Consider the following 26,372-nt stretch of genomic DNA (forward strand, 5'->3'; position numbering starts at 1 on the left):
TATCAGTCTACCATTAGACTTGCACCTTATGAGATGTTGTATGGTAGGAAGTGCAGATCTCCCATTCATTGGGATGAGACAGGTGAACGGAGATACTTGGGTCCTGAGGCAGTTCAGAGGACCAGTGAGGCCATTGAGAAGATTAGAGCTAGGATTCTCGCTTCTCAGAGTAGGTAGAAGAGCTATGCAGATCCCAAGCGTAGGAACGTGTAGTTCCAAGTGGGAGACTATGTCTTCCTTAGAGTCTCGCCATGGAAAGGGGTGAGAAGGTTTGGGAAGAAGGGCAAGCTGAGTCCTACGTTTGTAGGTCCATTTGAGATCCTAGAGAGGATTGGTCAGGTGGCTTACAGGCTAGCTTTGCCTCCGGTGTTGTCAGCCGTACATAATGTATTTCATGTTTCAGCTCTTTGGAGGTATGTATCTGATGTTAGTCATATTTTGAGTTATGAAGATCTGGAGCTTGAGCCAGATCTCTCATTTGAGGAGCAGCCTGTTCAGATACTTAATAGATAAAGTCCTCAGGAATAAGACGATACCTTTGGTTAAGGTATTGTGGAGGAACAGCAAGGTCGAGGAAGTGACCTGGGAGCTGGAGTTAGACATGCAACATCAGTATCCCGAGCTATTCAGGTAAATTTCGATGACAAAATTTCTGTAAGGAGGGGATAGTTGTAATGCCCTGAAATCCCTAATGTGATTTAATGGTTGGATTAGTAGGCCGGGAGGACCATAATTGATTTATTATGCCATTAAACTGTTATATGCATGTTTGTGTGAATTATATTATAATATGATGTTAAATGCATGCATGTGGGTCCACATTTCGTGATAAGGGTATTTTGGTAATTTGGCCCGTTGAGGGCGTAATTGTATATTTGTATGCATGTCGGTGATATATTGTTGAGGCCACATTATAATGTGGATTTGTTCGAGCTATTCGGCATGAGACGAACTTTGAATATTAGGTAGCAGTTTAGTCATAACGGGATTAAGTTCGAGGCTCGGGGTGAGTCTCGGGATGATTAAATGATTAGAACGTTGCCGGGAGTATAAGGTAACGAGATTTGAATTATTGGTATTTGAGAATATCGAGAATAGCGGGAATTGGAGAGTGTTAATTATGATTAATGAAATAGGTTGGAAATGGCGATTTTACACTTGGGGAGGCTTTAGAAGCTTTAAATGACCTAGGGGCATTAGGGTCATTTGGCTTGGGATATATATGTTTTTGGTTGGCTGTAGAAACATATAGAACAAAAACAGAGCCCTCACTTCTTCTTCACGTACATCACCTTCTCTCTATTTTCCTTTGAAGTTTTTGGTCCCAAATTGAAGAATCAAGCTAGGAAATCAAAGCTTAGGGGTTATAGACTTAGTTCATCTATTGAGGAGGATTCAAACCAGCTTGAGGTAAGAAATTTTCCATGAATTTTAAGCTATACTCTGTTTTCTTTATAGTTTTTAGCATATAGTTTTGATGTGGATAGTTGGAATCAATGGGAGTTTTTGTGTAAGATTGATTGGGTTTTGATGAGGGTATGATGTAGATGAAGTTTAGGGGTTGAATTGGGTGTTTTGGTAAGGTTTTGGATTGGTTTGGAAGGTTGGTATCAAGGGGAATTGCAAGGAGGGAAAACAAAGGTGTTGCTGGTCTGAAGTTGGCGCAGCAGCGCTAGGCAGGGCAGAGAGTTGGACCTCTCTGACTTGGAAATAGCGCCTCAGCGCCATTTAATAGGGCTGCAGCGCTGGTCCATTTTCCAGCAAGCTTATTTTAGGGCTTGCAATGACTTTTAAGGCTCGGGGTTTGGTTCCTTTGCCCCGTTTGCGTATATTAAGATTCCCGAGAGTGCGGGATTGATCCTGGGATTGTGGTTTTAGATTGTGAACCATTTATTGATTTAGTTTATTAATGGATTATAATTGGTTATGATTAGGTAACCGCTAAGGGACCAAAAGGTTGATCGTTCTCAGGAGTCGTTCTTATTATATTTCTCGCTCGAACCGGAGGTAAGAAGACTGCAACCTGTGTATATGACATGCATGATTATTGTTGAGGCATGTTGGTGATAAATGTGGACATTGATTGCATGTTAAATGCTAGCGAATATTGTTTACTTGTATATGGCACTGAATAGTCAAGGACACTGACCTAAGAGTCGGAAACGGCATAGCGTCTTGAACGCAGGGCCGAATGAAGATTAGATATAATCGATATCAGCGTTGAATGACTCTAAGGTATTAACGCTGGACCGACCCTAAGGTCGATGAAACTTATAAGTGCTTGACTAGTCTAACCTAGTTACTCAGAGCCAGGGCCTAAGGCCTAGGTGGCCGTTTTTCACATGGCTAGGGAACGAAGTTCCATGGTTATGACTCTATGGTCATGAGGTTGGTTATGTTGATGACTAGTCATCATGCACCTAACCTGTTTAAGCTAGTGAAATGTTCACTTATCTGTTAAGCCCGGTGACCCTATCGTCACATGGCTTAAGGGAGCTATACCCACATTCGTGACTTTTGTGACTGTCACTTACCTGTTTTGGACTGAAAGTCCTGAATGATTATTATGATCATTGTTGATATTATATCATGCTATATTATGTTTTCTTACTGGGCCTTGGCTCATGGGTGCTATGTGGTGCAGGTAAAGGGAAATAAAAGCTCACCCAGCCTTGAGTGGAGAGCTTAGGTGGTGATGTGTACATATGCGTCTTGACCACCACGACCCAGGAGTTCTCAGAGGAACTAGGGGGTTTACCCTATTTTTTCTGCTTAGGTCGGCGGGTTTGTAAATTTGAAACAATAATGACCATTTTGAGTTGTAAATAACTTGTAAATATTTTGATGAGCTCATAAATAGTTTTATATACTTAATAAATCATATCCTTTCCTTTTTATTAGTTTTTCTACCTTAGCCTGTTAATAACACTTAGAAGCACGTTTTTAACCAAAGGACTCGGGTAGCGAGTTAAATTTCTGGTTCACCGTTCACAGTAACTGTCCTGGGGTAACCAAGGCGTTACAGAAATGGGGGAGGTCAGAATGATTGACATAAAACTAACCTGGATAACTCCTATAATGAAGTACCTAACCATCGGAAAGCTACCTGATGACAGGAAAGACGCGAGAAAGCTGCTTTATCAAGCTCCACCATATGTAATTGTTGAGGGAATCCTATATCGGCGAGGGCATTCGTTGCCGCTTCTGCGATGTGTTCTTCCCGAGGAAGCAAGAACTATTTTACAAGAAATACACAAAGGCTTCTGCGAAGATCATGCTGGGGAGCAAAACCTAGCTCTAAAGGTACTAAGACATGTCTATTTTTGGCCCACTTTAACAAAGGACTCGATCTCGTATGTGCAAAAGTGCGACAAATGCCAGCATTTCGCCATAGTTTCTTGAGCTGCTTCAGTCAAGCTAATAATGATTTCATCCCCTTGGCCATTTGCAGCATGGGGAATTGACTTGATAGGTTCCTTGCCAATGGGAAAAGGAGGGGCTCGTTATGCAGTAGTGGCAATCGATTATTTCACGAAGTGGGTAGAGGCTGAACCTTTGGCAACGAACACCTCGAAGAGAGTCTTGGAATTTGTTGTGAAGAATATCATATGTCGATTTGGACTCCCTAAAAAGATCGTGTTAGACAACGGAACACAGTTCGATAGTGATCTCTTCACAGACTTTTGTAAAAAATACGACAAAACTAAGAGTTTCTCGTCGGTGGCATACCCACAAGCCAATGGGTAGGTCAAGGTTGTAAATAAGACCCTAAAGGCAAGCTTGAAGAAAATATTAGATGAAGCCAAGAGATTATGGCCCAAGCAGCTCCCACAAGTACTCTGGGCCAACCGGACCTCGCATAGAACCTCCACGGGACACACCCCCTTTTCCTAACCTTTGGAAGCAAGGCTATGCTTCCAATTGAGGCAATGGTAAGGACTCATAGATAGATGACATTTGATCAAGATCATAACAACGAGCTACTTAGTGCATCCCTCGATCTGATCAAAGAAAAACAAGAGGCATCGCAATTACAGCTCGCCCACTATCAACAAAAGATCATTTGTTATTTCAATTCAAAGGTTAAGGAATGCAGACTCGGATTAGGCGATCTGGTTCTCCGAAGGGTCTTTTGGAAAATAAAGATCCCAAGGATGGTGTGTTAGGTCCGAACTGGGAATGACCATATTAGATCGTAGAGGTCCTGCGCAAAGGAACTTTCAAGCTAGCCCAACTAAATGGGGAAATAGTCCCACGGGCCTGGAATGCCCTACATTTAAAAAAGTATCATCAATAGTATCACCATTTATGTAAGGCATATTTATAAAAGCCATTTTAATTCAATAACAGTTGGATTATAAAATAACCATTTCTTTTTTATTATTACAAGCTCACGTTGTAAAAGCAACCAAGAATGTTTATACGTTCTGGTTCCTTGGGGGCACATAACCGAGGAGAGTTTTTGAGAAAGTTCAGCTTACTCGGATAAGGATTAAAAACTTAGAGTTTGGAGAAATTGATTATTCAGCGGCTTTTTTTTAAAAAAAAAAAAAGCTCGAATTTTCAATAAACCTAACGCGAACTAAGTTGAGAAATCTCTAAAACCCTTGGATATAACCAGGTCTGAGTCCTGATTCCTAACAGGTATAATGCTATTAAGCCTACTAAACCCCTGGGATATAACCAGGTTCGAGGCCTGATTCCTAACAGGTATAGAGCTATTAAGCCTATTAAAAACCCTGGACATAACCAGGTCCGAGGCCTGATTCTTAACAGGTATGATGCAAATAAGCAAGAGAAATCTTGGATACAACTAAGATATCGATAAAATCTATCTCGATCTAAAAGTCAACCCCTAAGATTTTTAATGTACAAGAATCTAAGGATTAATAAACATGAGAAAATAATAGACTAAGGGAAACACAAATAGATCATAAGTTAGATGTATATTAAAAAGTATATTGTCATCTCGAGGAGAAAAAACCTCAACCTAAGTCCGAAGGCAATTGTTTTGGTCCCAAGGGACTGTTACAAAAGTTTTAAAATAATAATAATAATAATAATAATAAGAGTGAAAAATAAAATCACTGAGCTTTGTCAGCTCGCTCCAAAGAAGTCACCTCCTCGCCATCCCCCTCGCGGTAGCTCCAAAAGCTTCACCAATTTCCAATGTTTCCTGTGAGAACCAAATCTTGAACCGATCAAGATACAAATCCCACAGCTTGGGCTGCATGAAAGAGAAGTTCCCGTCTTGATTGAAGGCCCAACAATGGTAAAGCATCTCCTCCATTTGAGTCGACGTCTCTACAGCTTCCTCCTTGGCCTTAGCCTCAGCCTCGATCAGCTTCTTCTCGAGTTCTACATTATTGGCCTGAAGTTGATCCACACGACGACTCACCTCCACGACCTGATCCTGGGAGGCAAATAGGGCGACTTTAGCAAACCGCTCGCCTTCCTGAGCAGAAACCAGGGCGTCTTTGGCAGCCTGTTCGCTCTCTTGAGCGGTGCCCAGGGCAGCTCGGAGTTCCTCGTCTCTGGCCTTAACACAAGCTATGCCTCGAAATTCGACCAGGAAAAATTGTAGAAGAGTGAAGCAAGTCAAAAATATTTTTATTTAAAAAAACCTAAAGAAAAAGAAAATGTTAGGAGAGTGAAAAGGACTCACGGTAAGGTTCATCCCGTGGAAGATTTGAGGACATCCTCAGAACTGCGCTCCTCTATAGCCCTTAAATCTCTGGCACTGGCTCTATAGGCATGGCCGACCATGTGGCTTGCCATCTCGTACACAATACCATGAAAGGCCTCAGGGATCTTGTCTAGGTCATATGGCTTGACTAGGATCTGGATAGTGGGAGCCTCGCCTTGGATCACTTGAGGATTTGAGGGAGGTATGTGTCGAGGAAGAGGAGGAGGATCTTGTTGAACAGTAATCGTTGTTACCCGAGCTGGGGGAAGTTCTTTTTGTGGCTGCTCCCGGGCGGTGCTAACACCCTTGTCCTTAGCTGGAGAGTTAGTGGTACCCCCCGTCTTTAGAGTTGCTTTCTTTGTCACCCTAGGCCGCTTCACCATAGGACCAACTCCGGTCCCGATGGCCTTAAAAGCACCCCTCAAATCCGGGGCTCCTGGCAGTTCCATCTCTTCACCTAAAAAAGAGCGAGCAAAGGATTCAATTTATAGAAGTAATTATTCAAATGTATTATAAACACAAGAAGAAGAATAAGAACCCTACCCTCTAGGCTAGGGGAGGAAACTACTACGATCAACTCGGGGGTAATAACCGAGCTAGGCACAACCTCTAACTCTTGGATTAATGGAGGTAGGGGAGAATCTAAAGTTATGACCTCCTGGATCCTAGGGGGTTCAGGTCCTTCCTTGGGGCTGGACTCATCTACGTACTGCCTAAAACCAGGGGCATATGCGCCCTGGCACAGGGAAGGCCAGGACCTATGGTTTGTCCCATACTCCTAAAAAATGGTGGATCTAAAATGAAGAGTGTTGTCAACTACGATGGTACCTTTGGGGTAGCTGTGATCATAGCGTACCACCAAATGGTCCACGCACTGGAGGAGTGTTGTATTTCGGTCTGGGTCAGTGGGGGTAACGATTAACGAGCTGGTTAGGGTTGAATAGAATTAGCCTATAACTGGCAGCAACCTGATCTAACTCTTTGTAAGGGTATGGGTTACCTTGGCTGGAGGGGCTGGCTGCTGCCCTGGACGCGGCTCGCTCAGGATTAGGCCCCTGATTATCTTCAAGAGCTCGCCTTTTACGCACCAACGGTGCCACACTTTCTTCCTCCTCGATGTCCTCATTGGCTGGCAAGGCCTCTTGAGAAGGGGGGAGGTCGGGGATGACCGGAAGAGGAGCTTGGGTCCTCAGAGTTAACTTCTGGCCCTTGCTGATCAGATTGCAAGCCACCATGGTGGTGTTATCCACAATCTGATGATAGTCTTTCTCCCTGGGAGAAAGACTAGACAAGGTCTTGTACTGACCCCGAAGGGTCGCAGATCGCTCTGTCCTCGCGAATATAGCTGTACAAAGACTGAACTCAATCAAAATCCTTAAATATATATATATAGTGAACAACTGATAAAAAGTTCACGTGATGAATTCACAAAGATAGAGGACTTATGAGGATGATTGAAGTATCGATGGTCGTAGTTCTTGAACCCATTTGACATAAAGAAAAAATATTTATAGTCATTTGGGTGGCTGGGGAGGTCGATGACAGAGGCAGAGTTTGGGAAGCGAGTGTGGTAGTAAAAACCATCATGTCGCCCCTTCTGGTCAAGATTGGCCTTGAGGCAAAAGAAGTACAAGGTGTCTGCCAGAGTGGGGCCTCCTACTCATGCCTCATAAAAAAATATTTTAGCCTCGCCAAAAGCCTATATGAGTTTGGGGGGAGTTGGAAAGGAGCCAGTTTGACGTAGTTCAGAAAGTTGGTGAAATACAGATCTAATGGGAGGAAGGCACCGGCCTTCAAGTGCTCATCCCTCCAAGCCCCGTAGTCATCTTGGAGAGGGGCACAACTCCGCTCTCCCTCCACCGCAGGTCAGGCAATAAGGCCATCTACTCCCATCTCTATCCTATGACTCAGTAGGATTTTGTTAACTTTTCCCTGAATCATTATCTGGGAGACTATGTGCTCATCCTCAAAGAATGCATCGGGGTCAACCATAATTTCTCTCTCCACCACAAGACCAAAATGAGGGATGGGAGATTCAGAGGTGACCTGCTTGCCATTACCTATGTTTTGAGCAGAGGAGCTTGCAGCACTCTTCTTTGCGAGTGCCATGATTCAGATTGCCTAATGACAAAACAGCCTATTAGTAGGCGACCTAGGACGATTTCTAGCTACAGTTGTGGAGCTATGGAAGACCAAAGGTTTAAGTGGTTTACTTTCGGGATTTGAAAAATTATACGAGCTAAGCTATGTCCTAGCCTCAACGCGTGGTCCCACGCGTGGTCCTAGGCCACACACTTTAATTTCTTAAAATTTCCTGATACTTCGGGATTCACGTGTCAGATCTGTCATACCCACTACTTTCCTTTTGAAAGTGGTTTAATGCAAAACCGCCTAAGGAATTGTAACCTTTAAGCTACCTAGGATTAAACCTAAATCCCCTTCGGCTTGTACACCCCAGACATGCATTCAAACCTATTTACCATTAGGATTTTCTTTGAAAAGCCCAGAAAGTTTGCCAGGTTTATGAAAACCTTGTTTTTGAATAAGCCTAATATCGTTCATCTAGCTTAAATTGGATCCTATCACCTATTTAAAAACAAGCGTAAATTAAACGACATTGGGCAAATGATGTTTTACACGGTAAAAAAAGAAAAAACTCACTGGAAAAAGGAGTCAAAAAATTAAAACTAGGTGAGGAAATACTTACAGTTGATATGACCGGTTCGGAGAAGTGTCGACATGTCAACAAGAAATTTCTCGAAAGCCTCTGAGAATTCGAAGGGGGATAGAGGGTTTTTGCAAGAAGTTGGAGAAGAAAAAGGGGAACTTTGTTTTTTTGAAAAGGAAATTTTTTGAATGCAAAGGTGGTGAGGTTTCAGGTCTGATCACCCTATTTATACGTAAACAACAGGAATTAATTCGGGCCATCCGATTGGGTTAGCTCGAGATTCAAAGGCCAAGATTAAATGAACCATACGGCAGCAAAAAGTTGACAGGATGGTTGTCACAGTCCTTGAAACCCGAACAGACGCCAATTGCAGACAGCCACGTGTCCAATACTTGAGTAGTGGGTAGGAATGATTTTAAATGGCAGAAGCCTAAATGACCCTACTGTGCATGTCAGAAAGTGACGACATCAAGCACGAGCAGGAGCTTGGGGGGAAAATGTTGTACCCTAAAAGTAGCACGAGTTCGATTATTCAGCTCGGGTACAACTGGCAGAAGAATATGTGGAAAAATAGCTAAGTAGAATATCTAGCTAACAGTGATATGAACATATTGAGTTTGGGGGTTTGATAGCATGATACACAGGTTATTATCAGACCGCCTTTCAGGATAACAATTGAGTTCGAGACTTATAGTGACCAGATCCAACTTTGGTCGCTCTGAGTTTACAGCAGACTAGGGTTCAAATAGACTCTGAACACGAGCTCGCGTGAGATATTCATCTTGTGGGAACCTGTACAGAACGCATATTGAAGGATCCCAAGAGATTCAGAGGCTCCTTATACGCTCATTAATGCCCAGGTTGTAGCCCATATCTATCATTTATTATCTGAGATAGCATGAGTATATTCTATTCTGTTATCAAATCATATCCCAATGTAAATGGGAATAATCTGTATTAAATATATACCTTATTTATTTACGCAGGTACCCAAACCTGTCAATAAAATTCCCCTATAAATACTAGGGATAATGGACAGGGAAGGGGACAACCATTTTTTGTATTACTAAAACTCTGCAGAAATTAAGAGAGAAAAGTAATAATATTGACTCATGGACTAGGTGGATTTTAACCACTAAACCACGTAAACATTGTGTGTGTTCGAGAGGGTGTTTATTATTTCATTACGGTTTATAATTTAGCACTAATTTACCTGTTATTTTTCTTAATATACTGTAGGAGAAAAACCGCGTCAACAATAATGTTTCTATGTCATTCCCAATGAGTAGAATATCATCAACGTAAAGAACGAGGAATACCACAATCTTATCCTTGATTTGTTTATAAACACAAGGTTCATCAACGTTTTGTTCAAAACCAAACGTTTTGATTGTTTCATAAAATCTAAGATTCCAAGATCTCGAAGCTTGTTTGAGTCCATAAATAGACTTAGGAAGCTTGCAAACCTTTTGCTCTTGACCTTTGACTTCGAACCCTTCTAATTGAGACATGTAAATAGTTTCGTCAAGATAGCCATTCAGAAAATTTGTTTTGACGTCCATTTGCCAAATCTCATAATCCATGCATGCAGCTATGGATAAGAGTATGCATATATATTTGAGCATGGCCACAGGTGAAAACGTTTCTTCAAAATCAACTCCTTCTTTCTATGTGTAGCCATTTGCTACTAGCCTTGCTTCGAGAGTCTCTACTTTCCCATCTGCTCCTCTTTTCTTCTTGAATATCCATTTGGAAACAATAGGTTTAACATTTTCAGGTGGATCTTCAAGAGTCCACACAGAATTGGAATACATCAATTCCATTTCAAGGTCCATGGAGTTTAGCCATTTTTCTTTGTCAGAATCTTCCATTGAATCTCTATATGTTGGATCATCTTTGTTTGTGTCAAACACAAGCATCTGAACTTCATGTTCATAGCGTACTGGTTGTTTACCAACCCTCCCACTATGACGAAGCTCTCTATTGTTCTGAATAGAACTAGCGATGTCCTCTGGCTGTTTTTCTCTTGCCATTGCTGGTGTTTGGTCTTGTTTACTTGAGACCATTTCCTCAAGTACGACTTTACTTTGAGGTTTGTGGTTATTTATATAGTCATACTCCAGAAAAGTAGCATTCGTAGATACAAACGTTTTGTTATCTTAAGGACTATAAAATATACCACCTTTTGTTTCTTTGGAATATCATACAAACACGCACACTTCAGTGCATGATTCCAACTTACCAGTCTTTCCTTTAAGCACGTGTGTAGGATAACCCCATATACAAAAATTTTGTAAACTAGGTTTAGTACCTTTCCATAATTCCAATGGTGTTTTCTGAATAGACTTAGATGGAACAACATTGAGTATGTATAGAGCACATTTTATTGCATAACCCCAGAATGTCAAAGGCAATGATGAAAAACTAATCGTCGATCTAACAATATCTAATAAGGTTCTGTTCTGTCTATCGGAAACACCATTTAGTTGTGGTGTTCCAGTTGTAGTGAGTTGGGATTGAATTCCATGCTCACGCAAATGTTCCTCAAATTCATAATCTAAGTACTCTCCACCTCAATTTGATCGAAGTACTTTTAGTGATTTACCTAATTTCTTTTCAGCTTCTGCTCAGAATTCCTTAAACTTATCATAGGTTTCAGATTTCCTTTGCATTAAGTATAGGTAACCATATCCTGAATAATTGTCAATGAAAGTGACAAAATATTCATAACCTCCTCTAGCTTGGACATTTAGTGGACCACAAACGTCCATATGTACAAGTTGAAGTGGTTCTGTGGCTCTTGAACCTTTAGCAGAGAAATGTCTCTTGGTCATTTTTCCTTCTAGGCAGGATTCACAGATTGGGAGAGAACCAATAGATAGTTCTCTTAAATGATCATCTTTTGTTAGTCTGTTTATTATGTCTAGACCAATATGTCCCAATCTCAAATGCCATAGATATGTTTCATTAACGGAATCTGTCTTTTGTCTTTTAATAGATCTAGGATTTGCAATTTTAAATAATTTAGAATTATAAACATGCTCGACGTTGGACTCTAACTTGTAAAGTCCATCTTCAGACTTTGCAGAACAAATGTCAAAACCATATTTTAAAATAACAATCAAATTATTATTAAAAGAAACATTAAAACCTTGTTCATGCAATTTTGATAAGGAAATTAAATTTCTAGTAAATCCAGGAATAAAATAAACATTGTCCAACACAATAAATTTTTTATTATCAAAATCTAGGTGAGCTTTTCCAACTTCAGCTGTCGAGATCTCCTGCCCACTTCCAACTCTCATGGTCACCTCTCTATGAGCCAGCTTCCTTGAAGGACTAACAATCTATGAAGAAAAACAAACATGGTTAGTGGCTCCGAAATCAACTATCCAAGATGAAAAATCACTTTCCACTAAACAAGATTCTAAAACAGGTAAATCAAATTTACCCTTCTTTTTGTCTTTCAGTTCGGCCAGGTACTTAGGAAAAATTCCTTTTCCAATGACAGTTAACTCCACAAGGAAAGAATGCTCCTTATTTTTGGAGTTCTTTGCAAAATTTGTCTTCTTGGAAGACTTGTTGGTCTTCTCTGGTTGTTTGTCATTTTTCTTGTCCCTTCCTTGGCCACCCTTCCTCTTCTTTGAATTACCATTTGAAGTTGAAGGCTTGGTTTCAGCAACATTTTCCTCATCAACCTTAGTGGAACTTTTGTTTAGAGATTCAAAAGTTTGCAACTCATTCAATAGTTGGGTCATATTGTACTCCAACTTGTTCATAACATAGTTGGTAGTGAATGTCGCAAAAGCTAGTGTGAGAGATTCAAGTATCCTACTTACTTGACTTCTCTCATCAATGGTCGCACCATGGATTTCTACATCGTGCAATATGTTGATCATGTCTAGGACATGTTCTCTGACAGAAACATTTTTCTTCATTTTCATATTCATGAAGCTTCAAGTAGCATCATGTCTGCACTTATCAGATTGCTGGCCAAACATGCCTTGTAGAGATTCCCAAATCTCATAGGCTGTTTCAATAGTTTCAAACTTCTTTTTGAGCACATCACTCATACTAGCAAGCATATAACATTTTACCTTATTGTTAGATAAGATCCACTTATCATATTTCTCTCTAGCAGTTTTAGCAGCAGTAAGAGCAAGAACCTCATAACACTCCTCATTAAGGACAAACATGTGGTTTTCACATATCAAAACAATGTTCATGTTTGATTTCAATTTCATGTAGTTATCACCAGTCAATTTCTCATTAGCAAGTAAAGCAGTTACAGGGTTTGGATTGGACATATTGCTGAAAATTAAATTTATAAAATATAATGAATTAATGCATATAATAAATATCAGTTTATATTTGGAATAGTAAATATGATGCATGAATGCAACACATTAAAAATTAATTACTAGTCCACGATAGATTAATTTGAAAATTAATGGACTGCCTTAGGGTAGGTTAGACTAATCACAAATTAACATTGAGACAAGATCTCAACTCCATAAGTGAAAACTTAAAAACTCATTTTTTCTCTTTTGACTTATGAATTACAGTTAGTTTGGTCAAGATGCACTAGTTGCGCTCGAAAGCCTAGATACACCTTCGGAGTGTAACCCATTATTTTTCGATCAATGATGTAGTGTCCCGAATTCCCTAATGTGGCTTAATGCTTGGATTAGGGGGCCAGGGGACATAATTGATTTATTATGCAATTATGTGATTAAATGCATGAATATGTGAATTATATGATGATAATTGCATGCATGTGGGCCACTTCTTATTAGAAGGGCATTTTCGTAATTTTGATCTACTAAGAGCATAATTGTATATTTATGTGCATATTGGTGATTTATGAGTGAGACCACATTATAATGTGGATATGTTCGAGCTATTCGGCATAAGACAATCTTAGGTAGCAAGATTAGTGGTTTGGTTATAACGGGATAGACAAGAAATGACTGTTTTGCCCATGGGTGGCTGTATAGGAATTAATTGACCCTAAAGGAATTTTGGTCTTTTGACCATGGGATATGTTTTAAAATTAGAAGGTTGTAGAGTTTTAGGCAACAAAATAGAGTTCTTTCTCCATCTCTCTCTCGATCCTCTCTCTCTCACGGGTTTGGAATTTTGAAGCTAAACTTGAGGATTCAACTTGGGGAATAAGGCTTGTGAGCTTAGGGTTGTGTTCAGCCATTGGAAAGGGTTCAATTCTGTGTTTAAGGTAAGGTTTTCAGTTGAAGTTTCAAGTTTTCGCTCTATTTTAAGGTTATGTTAAGCTTTGAATTTTGATTGTACAATTGGGTATTTGGTGAGGTTTTAAGTGTTTCAAAGCTTAGGTTTTGCTGGTAATGTTGTGATAATGATTGGTTATGATTTTGGGATTTATTTGATGAACGTTTGGGCTGAGTTTGAATTGAGAGAAAGGCAGGGGAGCTGGGTTCGCAGGGTCAAGTTGCAACCGAGTTCATGCAAGTCGCAACTTGTACCCATTCCAGAGCCTCCCCTGGGCTCTGTCTAGCAGGCGTGCCGCGACCCACTAGGTTGAGTCGTAGCCTGCCCCTGGTATCCCTGTCAAAGGGGTTTCTATCTTGGGGGCATACTGTGGCCCTTAGGGGCAGGTCGCGGCCCGCCCCTCCCTTATGTGCCAGGATGGGTTTTTAAGGGTTTTAAGCGCGGTTTTTCATTTCCTAAGGTTCGGGATCGAATCTACTAACCGTTTTAGTACAATTCGAGGCCCCAGGAGTGGGGTTTTAGACCATGAACATTTTATTATTTATTTTTATTAATGGGACTTCATATTTGGTTGTGACTAGGTGACCGCTAAGGGACTTAAGGAGCGATCGTTCTCAATGGTCGTTCTTTTATTATTTCACGCTTGAACCGGAGGTAAGAAAACTGCACCCAGTATGTGACATGCATGATTATTGATAAGGCATGTTGAGTGCTCTATATATAGACATTGATTGCGTAGCAGCTTTGCGTACTTGTGAATGGCACTGACTTATTATTCAGGAAACAAAATTGGTGTTTAGTATTGATCGTGAAGTTGTGACTTATCAGTCAAGATCAGTGGTAGTACTGAGCACTGGTCGTATGGTATTGGCTTAAGAGTCAAGAGCGACATTAATGTGTTTAACACAGGCCAAAATGATTAGATCTAATCAACATGAGCATGAAATGCTTGACCGACCCCAAGGTCGAAGAAAACTAAAAGCGCTTGTCTAGTCTAAAGGCTAGTTACTTAGAGCCAGGGCCAAAAGGCTCAAGTGACTGAACCGTCACATGGCTTAAGGTGCGGAGCCCCAGAGTGTGACTCATTAATCACCTATTTGATTAAGGTGTGAAGCCCCAGAGTGTGACTCATTAGTCACCTAGATGATTAGGGTGCGGAGCCCCAGAGTGTGACTCAATAGTCACCTATCTGATTAGGGTTGCAAGCCCCAGAATGATTACCAGAATCATTTATTGATATTGTATACATGCAGTAATAAGTTTTCTTACTGAGCCTTGGCTCACGGGTGCTATGTGGTGCAGGTAAAGGGAAATAAAAACTCACCCAACCTTGAGTGGAGAGCTTAAGCGGGGATGTGTACATATGAGGCCGCTTGACCACCACGGCCAAGGTGTTTCTCAGAGGAACTAGGCTTTAACCCTATTTTTGCCGCTTAGGTCGGCGGGTTGTAATTTTTATATTGTAATGACCATTTTGGATTGTAAATAACCTTACAAACACTTTTATGGGCCCATGAACAATTTAATGTTTTAAATAAAATATATCCATTCCTTTTGACCGAGACTTTTCACCCTGGCCTATTAATGACACCTAGATGCACGTTTATAACCAAATGACTCGTTTAGCGAGTTAATCACTGTTCAAAGTCCACAGTAATGGTCCAAGAGTAATTGGAGCGTTACAACTTGGTATCAGAAGCGTGCCAAGGTTTAGGGTTCCTGTAGACTGGCTGGGCATGTACACTCGCCACTGAAGACAAGCTCGACTCATGGTTTGGTAACTACTTATATGGTTATGTATTTAACTACTTAAATAGAATATAAATGCTTTACCTGTCTACATGAGATACATTAATAAGGTTGGGCCTTGACTGTTGCATGATAAGCAAGAACGTGCTTATTAGTACTGATATTGCTAGAACATGCTTATTAGTATTGTTAATTGTTGAATTATTAATTGTTAAGTGCTGAATGTTAAATGTTATGATCATTAATCAACATGTTTATCTGTACGATTGTGGAACATGGATCAATATATGATCCATCTTGGACCGTGATGCGACAAGAGGTTTAGTTATCACTACCTAACTGGTCGCGTTGATTATTGCAGCAAGGCTTAAGTTGATAATATGCTTCCAAGGCAGATAGATTCACCTGCTGGCCAGGAAGATCAGGGCCAGAATGACAGACAGGGTCAGGAAAATGACCAGAGCCAGATCCCTCAGCCAGCTCCTGATAACTCGTAATAGTTGTTTGCTGATTTGAAAGCCAAAGTTATGAGGTAGGAAGAAAAAATCTGCCTCCTGAGACAACAACATGTTCCTGTAAGGAACATTCTACCAGAGGCACCACCTGTAGCGGTGCCATCAGTTGAGTAGTTGTCAAAGGCTGGAAGTAAATGGGAACCTCTTTATGAAAGGTTCAGAAAACAACAACCTCCAGTTTTTTAGGGCAGTGTAAATCTACCTAAGGCTGAGCAATGGATGGGCATGGTTACCACCATCCTTGACTTTATGAGGGTGTCTAGTAATGAGAGGGTGGCTTATGCCACATATATGTTTTGGGAGGATGCCCGAATTTGGTGGGAAGTGATATCGCAGACCAGAAATGTAAATGCTCTTAGTTGGGAAGAGTTTCAGACTCTATTCAATGAAAAGTATTATAATGATGCCACCAGGGCTGCAAAAGCTGAAGAGTTCAGCAGATTACTTCAGGGCAACACATCAATGACTGAGTATGCTCTGAAATTTGATAGATTGACAAAGTTTTCCATGGAGCTAGTGCCCACTGATGGGACTAGGAGGGAGAGGATTCTCCAGGGGCTACAACCTAGAATAGCCTAGGATGTTCGTATCACCACTATGGCTTGGTTCAAACTTTCTATATTTTCTATTGTTTTGTATATATATTTATATAATTTTATATTTTGGAACAGCCTTCAATGTTAAGTAGTATTCATGTTATTAATAAAAAAGTTTTGGGATTTTTTCAGTTGCAGTCCTCATTCTTTACACTTTGTAACACTTAGGTCCTAAAAGTTGATTTAGTATCAGTTAGGTCCCCAATATTTTCAATTCGTATCAATAGGTCCCTAAATGATATTTTTATTTATTTATTATTTTAAAATACATAAAAAATACAAAATAAATGGTAAATCATTCTTAAAATATTTTGACATTTAATTTATGACAATAACAAACATGACATGAGAAAAAATTATTTTTATGGCATTTTTAAAAATATTTCATATTTTTAAAAATTAAATTAATGTTTCATTAAAAAAAATATATTTTTACCGACATTATTGTTTTATAATTAATATTAATAACTATATTATCTCGATTATTGTAACGCCCTGGATAACCAAGACTGTTACACTGTGTATTTATAAAGGTGCAAGACTTGCTAATCAAGTTATTTAGTTAAAAATGTGACACTAAAGCCATAATTGAATTAGGGTTAAAAGATTTTGGTCATAAATAAATAAGTTTCATTTAAATAAACGTTTGTTACATGAGATCCCAAAAACAGGGTTTAAAGGACAGTTTACAAAATTTCAAAGGTTATGTACAACTACAAGCCACTCTAATGGAAAAATAGGCATTTTAGGTTCTCCTGTCCCTGTACCATCCCTCGGCCATAGCGGCCGAGCAGCTGACTATGTACATTCCGCCCCAGAGCTTTTCAACTCAGGTTGATCTAGCTTACTCTTGCCTTTACCTGCACCACGTAGCACCCATGAGCCAAGGCCTAGCAAGAAAACCATAATATAGAGCATAAGCAATAACGATAATCAAATAATTCACAAAACATTAACCAGATATTCAGCAGACCATGGCGTTCACATAATCAGTGATATCAATCAACAAATCAATAATATATCATCTAGGTATTCAACATGCCATAATCATCAGATTAACAACAGTAAACACATCATACGATACTCAGGGTCGATGCCCTTAGGACGCACCATCTGTTTAACCCACTGACTTTGGCTCGCTTAGGCCAAGCTCATTGATTATTTAACTAACCTCAGCTACCAATGGATGAGCCGCGTCCTGTGCGCAAATATCAATTTTTCCACTCTTAGGTCGTTTATTTCATGCTCACATGGCATAACACAAGCATACAACATTGTATACAAATATAAGGAACCCTAGTCCCAACATAGCCACACAAACAGGTGCAGTTTTCTTACCTTTGATTCCGAGCGGAGAAGGTGAACTGGTTCCGAGCACGATCCTTAGCCTCGAGCCTTGGCAATAAACCTAGTCACAAGGGCCATTGATATCCATCACTTCCAATAAGAAATAAAATACCTAGGGAACAAAAACTAGCCTACGGGACCTCAATTTCTACTAAATCGGGTAGTAGAAATTGTCCCGAGCACCTAGGTTCGAACCCTCGAGCCCTAACAACACTTGAAATACTTCCAAGACCAAACTTCCTAGGCGGGTTGCGACTTGGCTCAGCAAGTCGTGACTTGCCCCAAGTCAGAGAGCAAGCTCCCAAGCCAAAGGGGAGGCAGGTCGCGACTTGGCCAAGAAAGTCGCGACGTGCCCCCAAGTTAGAGAGCATCCCAGGCCAGAAGGGCCACATGCGCCGCGGCACCCCCAGACTGGGTCGCGGCGTGCCCTACGAACCCAGAGAAAACCTGGGTTTTCTCCTCCTTCTCCCAGCCAAGAACACTCAAACTTTGCCCAGAATTTTCCCCACTCATCCCTTCAATTCAACACCAATTTCAGCTACGAACTTAGACCCATATTCACTTATTTTCATCAACTAATATCCAATAATTAATACAGAAATCACACCTCAATTCAGACATAATAATCACAGTAATATCCATCAATCATTGACTTAATACAACTAAAATCATAACCCAATTCAGCCACAATCATCACTTGAATACTCAAAACTCTACTTATCAAACCTAGTAAATAAAACTCAGAGTTGAAAACCAAATTCTTACCTCAATTATGAATGACCTTCTTCTCTATTTTTTCCAGCCCCAAATCAGCTTGAATCTCCTTAGCTTTCTGTCTAAAACTCCAAGCTTCAAGCCTCTTTCAACAACCCAAAAATTAGACACCAAGAGAGAGGGAGAGAAGAGAAATCGTGAGGGTGAGAAAGACAGTGAGATGAGAGTTTTTTTCCTTCTTTCTTTTTCCTTAGATTATTCTGTATTCTTTTGCTTTGTTCTAACAAAAAGCCTGAGTATATCCTTAGACTTAGGAAAAGACTATTTTTCCCTCCCCAAATAAACTAATCCTTAACTCATTCTAGGGGCAAAATAGTCATTTGTTCCCCATTCCCACTAATTTCTCGAGTATTCCTAATATTTACCACTTAAATCTCGTCATCTAATTAATCACCAATTATTTTACCCAATGTCTAATAATCCCCAATATATTTCCTAAGTTCCCAAAAATACTCCCAGGCTCCCCCGAGCCGGGTATAAATTCCCGTTGTGACTATTTCGCCAAACCGCTTACTAGGACCGTCTCGAGCCATATGCTGCAAATATATCCACATAATAATGTGGTCTCAACAATTTATCACATATAATCACATTTATGCCCTCAACGGGCCAAAATTACAAATATGTCCATGTAAGCTAAACATGGTCCACATGCATATTAATACTCAAAAACATGCATTTCACATATCCATATAATCATATAATCATGCATATCACATAATCATGCATTTAATAATTTAAATCACACATAAACCAATTATGCCCTCCCGGCACGCTAATCAAGGCCCTTAAGCCTTATTAGTGATTTTGGGTCGTCACAATTATTTTGATATTATCAATTTTTATTATGTTTATGCTTGTTTAATTCATACATTTTTTTAAACTTAATGATGTATATAAAGTTATTTATGTGCATATATATATATATTTATATATGATTAGTTATAAGTTGCATTATAAAAAAAATTTACAAAATAAAAATAAATATGTACATGATAAATATTGATAATTTTGTGACAGTTCAATTATTAATATTAAAAAAAGTATGAGTTATAATTTTTTTCAAGGAAAAATTAATTTAGTTTGTAACTATTAAATATTTTTTTAAATGTTATGAAAATATATGTCATGTTTGGTATTGTCATAAATTTAGTAGTCCACTTTTTTCTAAGATTAATTCACTATTTATTATATTTTATTTATGTATTTTGAAAGAAAAAATAAATAAAAATAGCATTTAGAGATCTAAATGATACGATTTGGAAAAGTTTGAGACCTAACTGATACAAAATTAATTTTTGGGACATAAGTGTAAAGAACAAAGACTGCAATGGAAAAAACCCAAAAAAAATTTATAATCAATATCCTTTAACTTTTTGAATCTCATTAAAAAAATTGTATGATTGCAGCAAAAAATTTGGTATTTATGTCATCAAGCATTCAGAGTATCTGCTGGTGAAACATCCTCTTTTTGAAGTCAATAACAATAACGTACAATTCTTTAGGGAGAAGGCTTGTTTAAATATATTTTATCATAACTTAGAACCATAGTTATGTAAATATTTAATCTTCATGGATGAAATTTAGGATTTTGTATAAATTGTTCTATTTAATTTTTGAATTTGTATGAACTCTTTTGTGCACAGATGATGAACAAGACTATTGCGAGTGAAACATTTTACTACCTTCATCCATTTGTTCCATTTTGCACTGAATGGCCACTTTGATTGGCAAATTGTTTCCAACTCTTCATTGTATAACACAACAATACTTGTATATAATTAATTTGTAAAACATATAAAAAATAAATTAGGATAAAACTCATAGACTAAAAAATTTATTCAAACCCAGTTCAATATCAATTCGACTAACTTGTTTGAACCTAATTTGAATAATGTTTGACCTAACCTAATTCTAACATGATTTGACTTGAATTTGATTCAAACTTAGTTTAAACCTAGTTCCTATATAATTCAAAATGATTTGAACTAACATCAAAATAGGTTCAGGCGAGGTTCTAATTAGTTCGAACCCAAAAATACTAACATCAGAAATTTGGCAAAAAATTCATCATTTCAAAATAAAAATAATTTCTCTAGTTAATTTCTAGAACATAACAACTCGATCAAAAATGACATACAAATTATTTTATAACATGCCTATAAACATAAAATAATACATTAATTTATCCATCATTAAGTTTTGTCAAACTCTTTCAACTTTGTGATAAAGATACCCAAGATGGCCTTGTAAGTTTTTGTTATGTTAGGATTAGATAGGAGTAATTAGCTTTTTTCCAATAGGTAAAGGGATAGTTTTTATAATAAACAATAAATTAATCATATAATTAATAATACACCAATTATGGAGCATGTTTAGTGTATTTATACTATTTAAACAAATTTACTTAGTAATGGGAGGATATAAACATATTTGTAATTTTGTAATATTTAGGATTTTATTTGGTTAAAGCGATTTGTATTATTGGTTGACAAAACTATTAACAAGGTCGCTTTGGCCGAGTGGTTAAGGCGTGTGCCTGCTAAGTACATGGGGTTTCCCCGCGAGAGTTCGAATCTCTCAGGCGACGAAATGATTTTATTACGCTTTTACTTCTTTTATTTAATAAAGCCCATCTGTTTTAATAAGTTGCTGGCACATGCAGGCAGATCATTTACTTAAAACATAATGATAACCTAATAATTAATCTTAGAACACGTCTTTCGAATCTCCCCTTGAGTATCAGTCTTGACCTCAATACTACTCATTTTGATCATAGCTTTAGAGAATTCATACTCAAATCTAAAACCCAATAAGCCTCTAATGCTGCTTGCATATTTCTGCACAAGTGGGCGTGTATCATCATTCCCCCAGAGTCTCTGGTCAGACTCCAAAACGCCCTTGCCATCACGTACGTTCTTGAAGAAGCTAGCATCGAAGTTGGTGTGGCTGTCTGGGTCCAACGACACGAGTTTTGAGGGTTCTCCTTTGGGGCAAAAGCTTCGGAGCTGAGTTAGGAAGGATGGGGCTATGGTTGGGTCAGGGTTTCCTGTCTTTGTGAAGTTGTCCAGACGGTAGCTTACAAACATGCAATGAGTTTGGCCAAGGGTATGAGCCCCTAAACACACAAAAAAAAGTATAGAGTTTGGTTAAATAGGACGTTACAATATATACGACTACTTGTTATTTTGTGTTTGTAAAAATATATTGAATCTAAGACCACAACACAAGATGTGTCAACTCATTAATATCATTGTATGAAAAAGAAACTATGAGTTTCAAACCTAGATTAAGTACTGCATCAATAAATAAAAAACAGTGGATCGAATTAACAAGTCTCAATTATGTTTAAAATACAAGGAAAATAAGACATAATATATATATATACCAACTAGTGTGACAAGGTCATGATCGTCAAGGCCTTTGGCTGCAAACTTCTGGAGTTGAACATCAACAGAATCAAAAGGAGAAGGCAACGTAGTCACTTCGGACGCCAAAGACACTCTTCCATCTCTTCTCCCTGTTGGAACCGACCAACTTGGCCCATCACTCTACACACGCACACACACAAACACATATAAAAAAATAAAATAATTTTTGTGTAACTTATTTTTTGTTATAAAGTAATATCGAATCTCATGAGTCATAATGAATAATATCAATTAAATTGATTTATGCTATGTACGTACCAAGTCAACGGCATCACGAGTTGCTAAAGCAAGTATATCAGCACAAGAAACAACACCAGGGCACAAGGCCTCCAACTGAGCTTTGGCATCCTCAATCATTTCGAACCCTCTTAGACCTGTGTTTGCTCTTGCACTTCTTTCGGCCGAGGACCCATCCAGCAGTATCGAACCATCACAGCCCTTCATTCCATTCATCAACACCACATAAATATCAATCTTATATAATAATTAGGCTGATCATTTATTTAATATATATTACTAGTATTATTGAACCTGAACAAAACAGTCGTGGAAATGAAGGCGAAGCAAGCCAGCAGCCACCGTTGGGTCCTTGTCCATGTGCGATTGAACGGTTGATCTCACTATGGATTCTGCTTTGGGGCATGAAGAGGAATAGAACTTGGTCTTCAGCTGGGCATTTACACACAAACCCATCACTAAAATTGCTGCAACCAAAAATAGTGATGATCTCATCATGGCGAAAAAAAAAAATACCAAAACCCGACTAATTGATTATACTTGTTTCTTCACTCTCTTTTAGATTTTGGATGCATACACATACAACATATATATACACATACATATACAACACTAGCCAGTGACAACATAAAATCAATAAATTAATACGCATTTGATTACTAACCTTATATATTGCCCAGTCTCGGCTCAGTTTGAGACCAAAGGTGAATAATTAGCAAAATTAAGATAATATATAAATTAATAATCTTATTACTATTTATGAAAAAAGAATAAATTACATAACTCAATTGTAAGAGCTTTGTAAACTATAACTCTAATATTACTTATTTTATGTTAAAATTTGTCTTTTTGAACTTCATCTCTAAGATTTCTTAATGGGTTAAAAAAAATTTGGTGTAACAATTTAGGTGCATTCATTAATTTTATCATAGACGGAGCTAGATGGTGCATAGAGTGAGCTCTTGCCCAGACTGATTTTTTTTTTCTTTTAAAAAAATTAATATTAGTTTTACTATTTATTCCTTTTTATATAAAACTTGGCATTTATGCCCTACAAATTTTATATTTAGTCATTTTTATGTAAATATTGACAATTATGCCCTCTAAATTTTACAATTTACTACTTTTTTATGAATATTTTTATCATTTCTAAATATTTTATTGAAATTTTTGTGCCACTGTTCCCGACATTATAAATATTAATTTATAATAAAGGTGTTACTGTACTATATTATAAATTTTAGCTTAATATTTTTTTTCTACGTGTGTTATTGCTAATGGAGTAGAGGTATGTGGGGCCAATCAGAAAAATGGGTGGTCTCTCCTCTATAAAATTTTATTTTTGTTATAAGTTGTGAAGGTGTTGATGGTGGATTTCACTAAGACTTATTTTATATGTAATAAAACTTATATAATGGAATAGTGACTATGACTATATATATATAGTGAGCTATATATCCTTTTTAATTAAAATATGATTCCCATTTGAAAAAAATATAATAGGATTCTCAATTTGCTTTATTCCTTCAACTGATAGATCGATGTGTACGTCTTTTCTCCTTACTTCTTTTAACTTTGACGGTTTTTAGGTCGTTCACATTTGCTTTTCTAATTGTAAAACAAAGGTATATATGATATTCATATTTCACATTTGCTTTCATATTGTATTAATTAACACTCCATGAAATCCTATTATTTTACCTTAATTTTTCATGACTGATTGATTGTTTTATTTTTATAGTGGAGTATTTGCGGTGAAAGTTAATTTTTTATGAGATTTTTTTTAATTGTTAAAACGTTGCACTTTTATTATTCAAATAGTTAAGAATATAATATAAATTGTTTTAAATAATTAAAGTTATATAAAAATATAACTTATATTAAAAATTAATATCATTTAGAGAAGTGCAACGGTCAACCTCTTAGTCAACATTTGTCTCCAAAAATACATGCCGAAGTATTTTTTTTCCAACTTTTTTCAAGGTGGTGTTCGTTGTAGTTACGACATATTTTTTGCAAATTTTCGAAAAATTCTGAATAGTTTACAGTGTAAAAAACATGCTTATATTTTTTCGAACACGTGTGGTAAACCGAAATATCAGAAATTTTATTTTCGATACTATAAACTATTCAAATTTTTTCAAAAATTTATAAGAAGGATGCCGTAACTACAACAAACATTACCATGAAAAAAATTAGAAAAAAAAAATACTCTGATATGTGTTTTTGGAGGTGAAGGTTGACTAAGAGGTTAAAATAGAAGGTTGTTACTAGCACTTAAATGTAAATAGTTAATAAATATTTTTTAATTATTTTTTCTATTTTAAAAGGTTTTTTTAGCTATTGATTTTTTTGTCAGAAATATTTATTATATTAAATAATTTTTTTTTTAATTTTATAATTAATTTAGGTACTCTAATTTTTTTTATATATAATTTTAATTATTTTATAGTTTAAAATAAGATTGTTTAGGTAGTAAATGTGTAATGTTTGAGTATCTTTGAGTATTTTTCCTATAGATATTTTTTCCGTCAAAAAAAAAGTTTGAGTATTGAAATATTATATTTTATAAACATTGCGCTTTACCATAAATACCACTTTTATATATGAATATATATATATAAATTTTTATATATTTTTTTAAATCTCATTGTTGACCCTTGATTTAGCCAACGACACGGAGTCAAAATAACGACAAAGAATAAAAAGAAAATCAAGAAGAGAATCAAACAGGAAGAAAGTGACACAAGTGATTTATAGTGGTTCGACCCCAACTGTGTGGTAATAACCTACGTCTTAGTGTTCTTATTGATATTGAATCTCAATGCCGTGATCAAAGAACTAGGGTTCTCAAGTTTCACAAACCTTAGGAGAATTGCAACTTTCGGTGGATAATCACACTATGCTTTTCTCTCAAAATACAAAGATTAAAAGTCTTCGAGTTCCCCAAGGTCCCTTCCTTGAGCCTTCTCATTCTTATTTATAGGCTCAAGGAGGTTACATGGGCCGATGGGCCTTAATTATCCTTAATATCAGCGTATCAAGGTAATAAAAAGAAAATATAATAAATGTAGTTATTACAAGATTTCATATCTTAAATGAAGTGAATAGAAGCATGCAACCAGACTGGTCGCATCTAAACACAAGATCTAATGAAGCAATAATCATTTGGTCGATAGGCGAACAACATCCCTTCACTTCAAAGTTGCCACGTGCCAACCATGTGTAAGAAATTCTTGCCACGTCATCAACAACCATTTTTGGGTAAACATTTGCACCCCAAGTTTATTTTACTGCGAGAAGCATAAAGTAAACTTAGGAGACTAACCCTTCGCACGCCCCACTAAATCTGTCAGAGCCGTCCATGCCTTCTCAAAAAAGGCAACCAATCATGTCTTTCCAGTTTCCCAAAAGTTGTCTGACGGATATTGCGTTTCCCCTTGCCTTGAAAAGTTACCTAAAATGATTACCTAGGTAACTGCTCCTCAGCTAATATAAATAATCCCTCAGAGTCAATTTTCACTTTTTACGTTTTACCTTTACCCTCAAGAAAATCGAAGACAAGGCGCAAAAACTTCAGAAACTCAGGCGGTTCTTGACGATTCACGAAGCCTCTGCCTAGCCAAAGCGTCTCAGAATTCTACTCCATCCTTTCTACAAGTAAGTTCCTCAAACTTTTCAGTTGTTGATATGCCATGCAATATTTTTTTATCTGAGTTTCTGAGTTCTTGAATATTTTTTACTGTTCTTAAAAAAATGCTTCGGGGTACACGGGCACGTAGACTTAAGTTTGAAATAATATTTGGTAGGGGTTAAGGATCAGTTTGGTAGTTAGGATCATGAATTTTGGGCGTAAAATCGAAGTAAAAATTCAATTTTTAAGCTTGTAGAAAAATTGGGTTTTTCCCGCCTCTTCAGAGTCGAAAAAGTTTTTCCTGAAAAGTTTTTACTTCTGCTTTTTGATCAGTTTCAAAACTGTTCGTATGTAACTTAGTGTTTTTGCTAGAATGCTGCTGGTCGTATAAAAGCCTAACTTTTATACGCGAGCAACGTTATCCCAGCTTTTTCACACCTCTTGATCTTTTGGGCCGTAAATTTTCATCTCCCCCTTCTCTGTTCGCAGAT

General features: G+C 37.6%; 1 protein-coding gene and 1 non-coding gene across 2 annotated transcripts; one reads left to right on the forward strand and one right to left on the reverse strand.

Annotated features, from left to right (window-relative positions):
* Window positions 1–21,087: 21,087 nt before the first annotated feature.
* Window positions 21,088–21,169, forward strand: TRNAS-GCU (transfer RNA serine (anticodon GCU)). The gene has a single exon. It is a non-coding gene; the product is annotated as a tRNA-Ser (tRNA).
* Window positions 21,150–22,919, reverse strand: LOC133784295 (peroxidase 25). Its single transcript, XM_062223708.1, has 4 exons — window positions 22,542–22,919; window positions 22,269–22,448; window positions 21,968–22,130; window positions 21,150–21,697 (listed from the first exon to the last, which is right to left on the reverse strand). The coding sequence occupies exons 1-4, from the start codon at window positions 22,743–22,745 to the stop codon at window positions 21,276–21,278; spliced, it is 969 nt and encodes a 322-aa protein (XP_062079692.1). The 5' UTR covers window positions 22,746–22,919; the 3' UTR covers window positions 21,150–21,275.
* Between the last annotated feature and the right edge of the window lie 3,453 nt (window positions 22,920–26,372).

The sequence above is a fragment of the Humulus lupulus genome, chromosome 6 (genome assembly GCF_963169125.1).
Source record: "Humulus lupulus chromosome 6, drHumLupu1.1, whole genome shotgun sequence".
In the NCBI taxonomy this organism is placed as follows: domain Eukaryota; kingdom Viridiplantae; phylum Streptophyta; class Magnoliopsida; order Rosales; family Cannabaceae; genus Humulus; species Humulus lupulus.

Excerpts from the sequence above, each read along its gene's own strand:
- LOC133784295 (XM_062223708.1), bottom strand. The coding sequence starts at position 22,745 with ATGATGAGATCATCACTATTTTTGGTTGCAGCAATTTTAGTGATGGGT. Across the intron at positions 22,449-22,541 it reads TCCACGACTGTTTTGTTCAG|GGCTGTGATGGTTCGATACT; the intron begins GTTCAATAATAC and ends AATGGAATGAAG. Across the intron at positions 21,698-21,967 it reads TGACCTTGTCACACTAGTTG|GGGCTCATACCCTTGGCCAA; the intron begins GTATATATATAT and ends TTGTGTGTTTAG.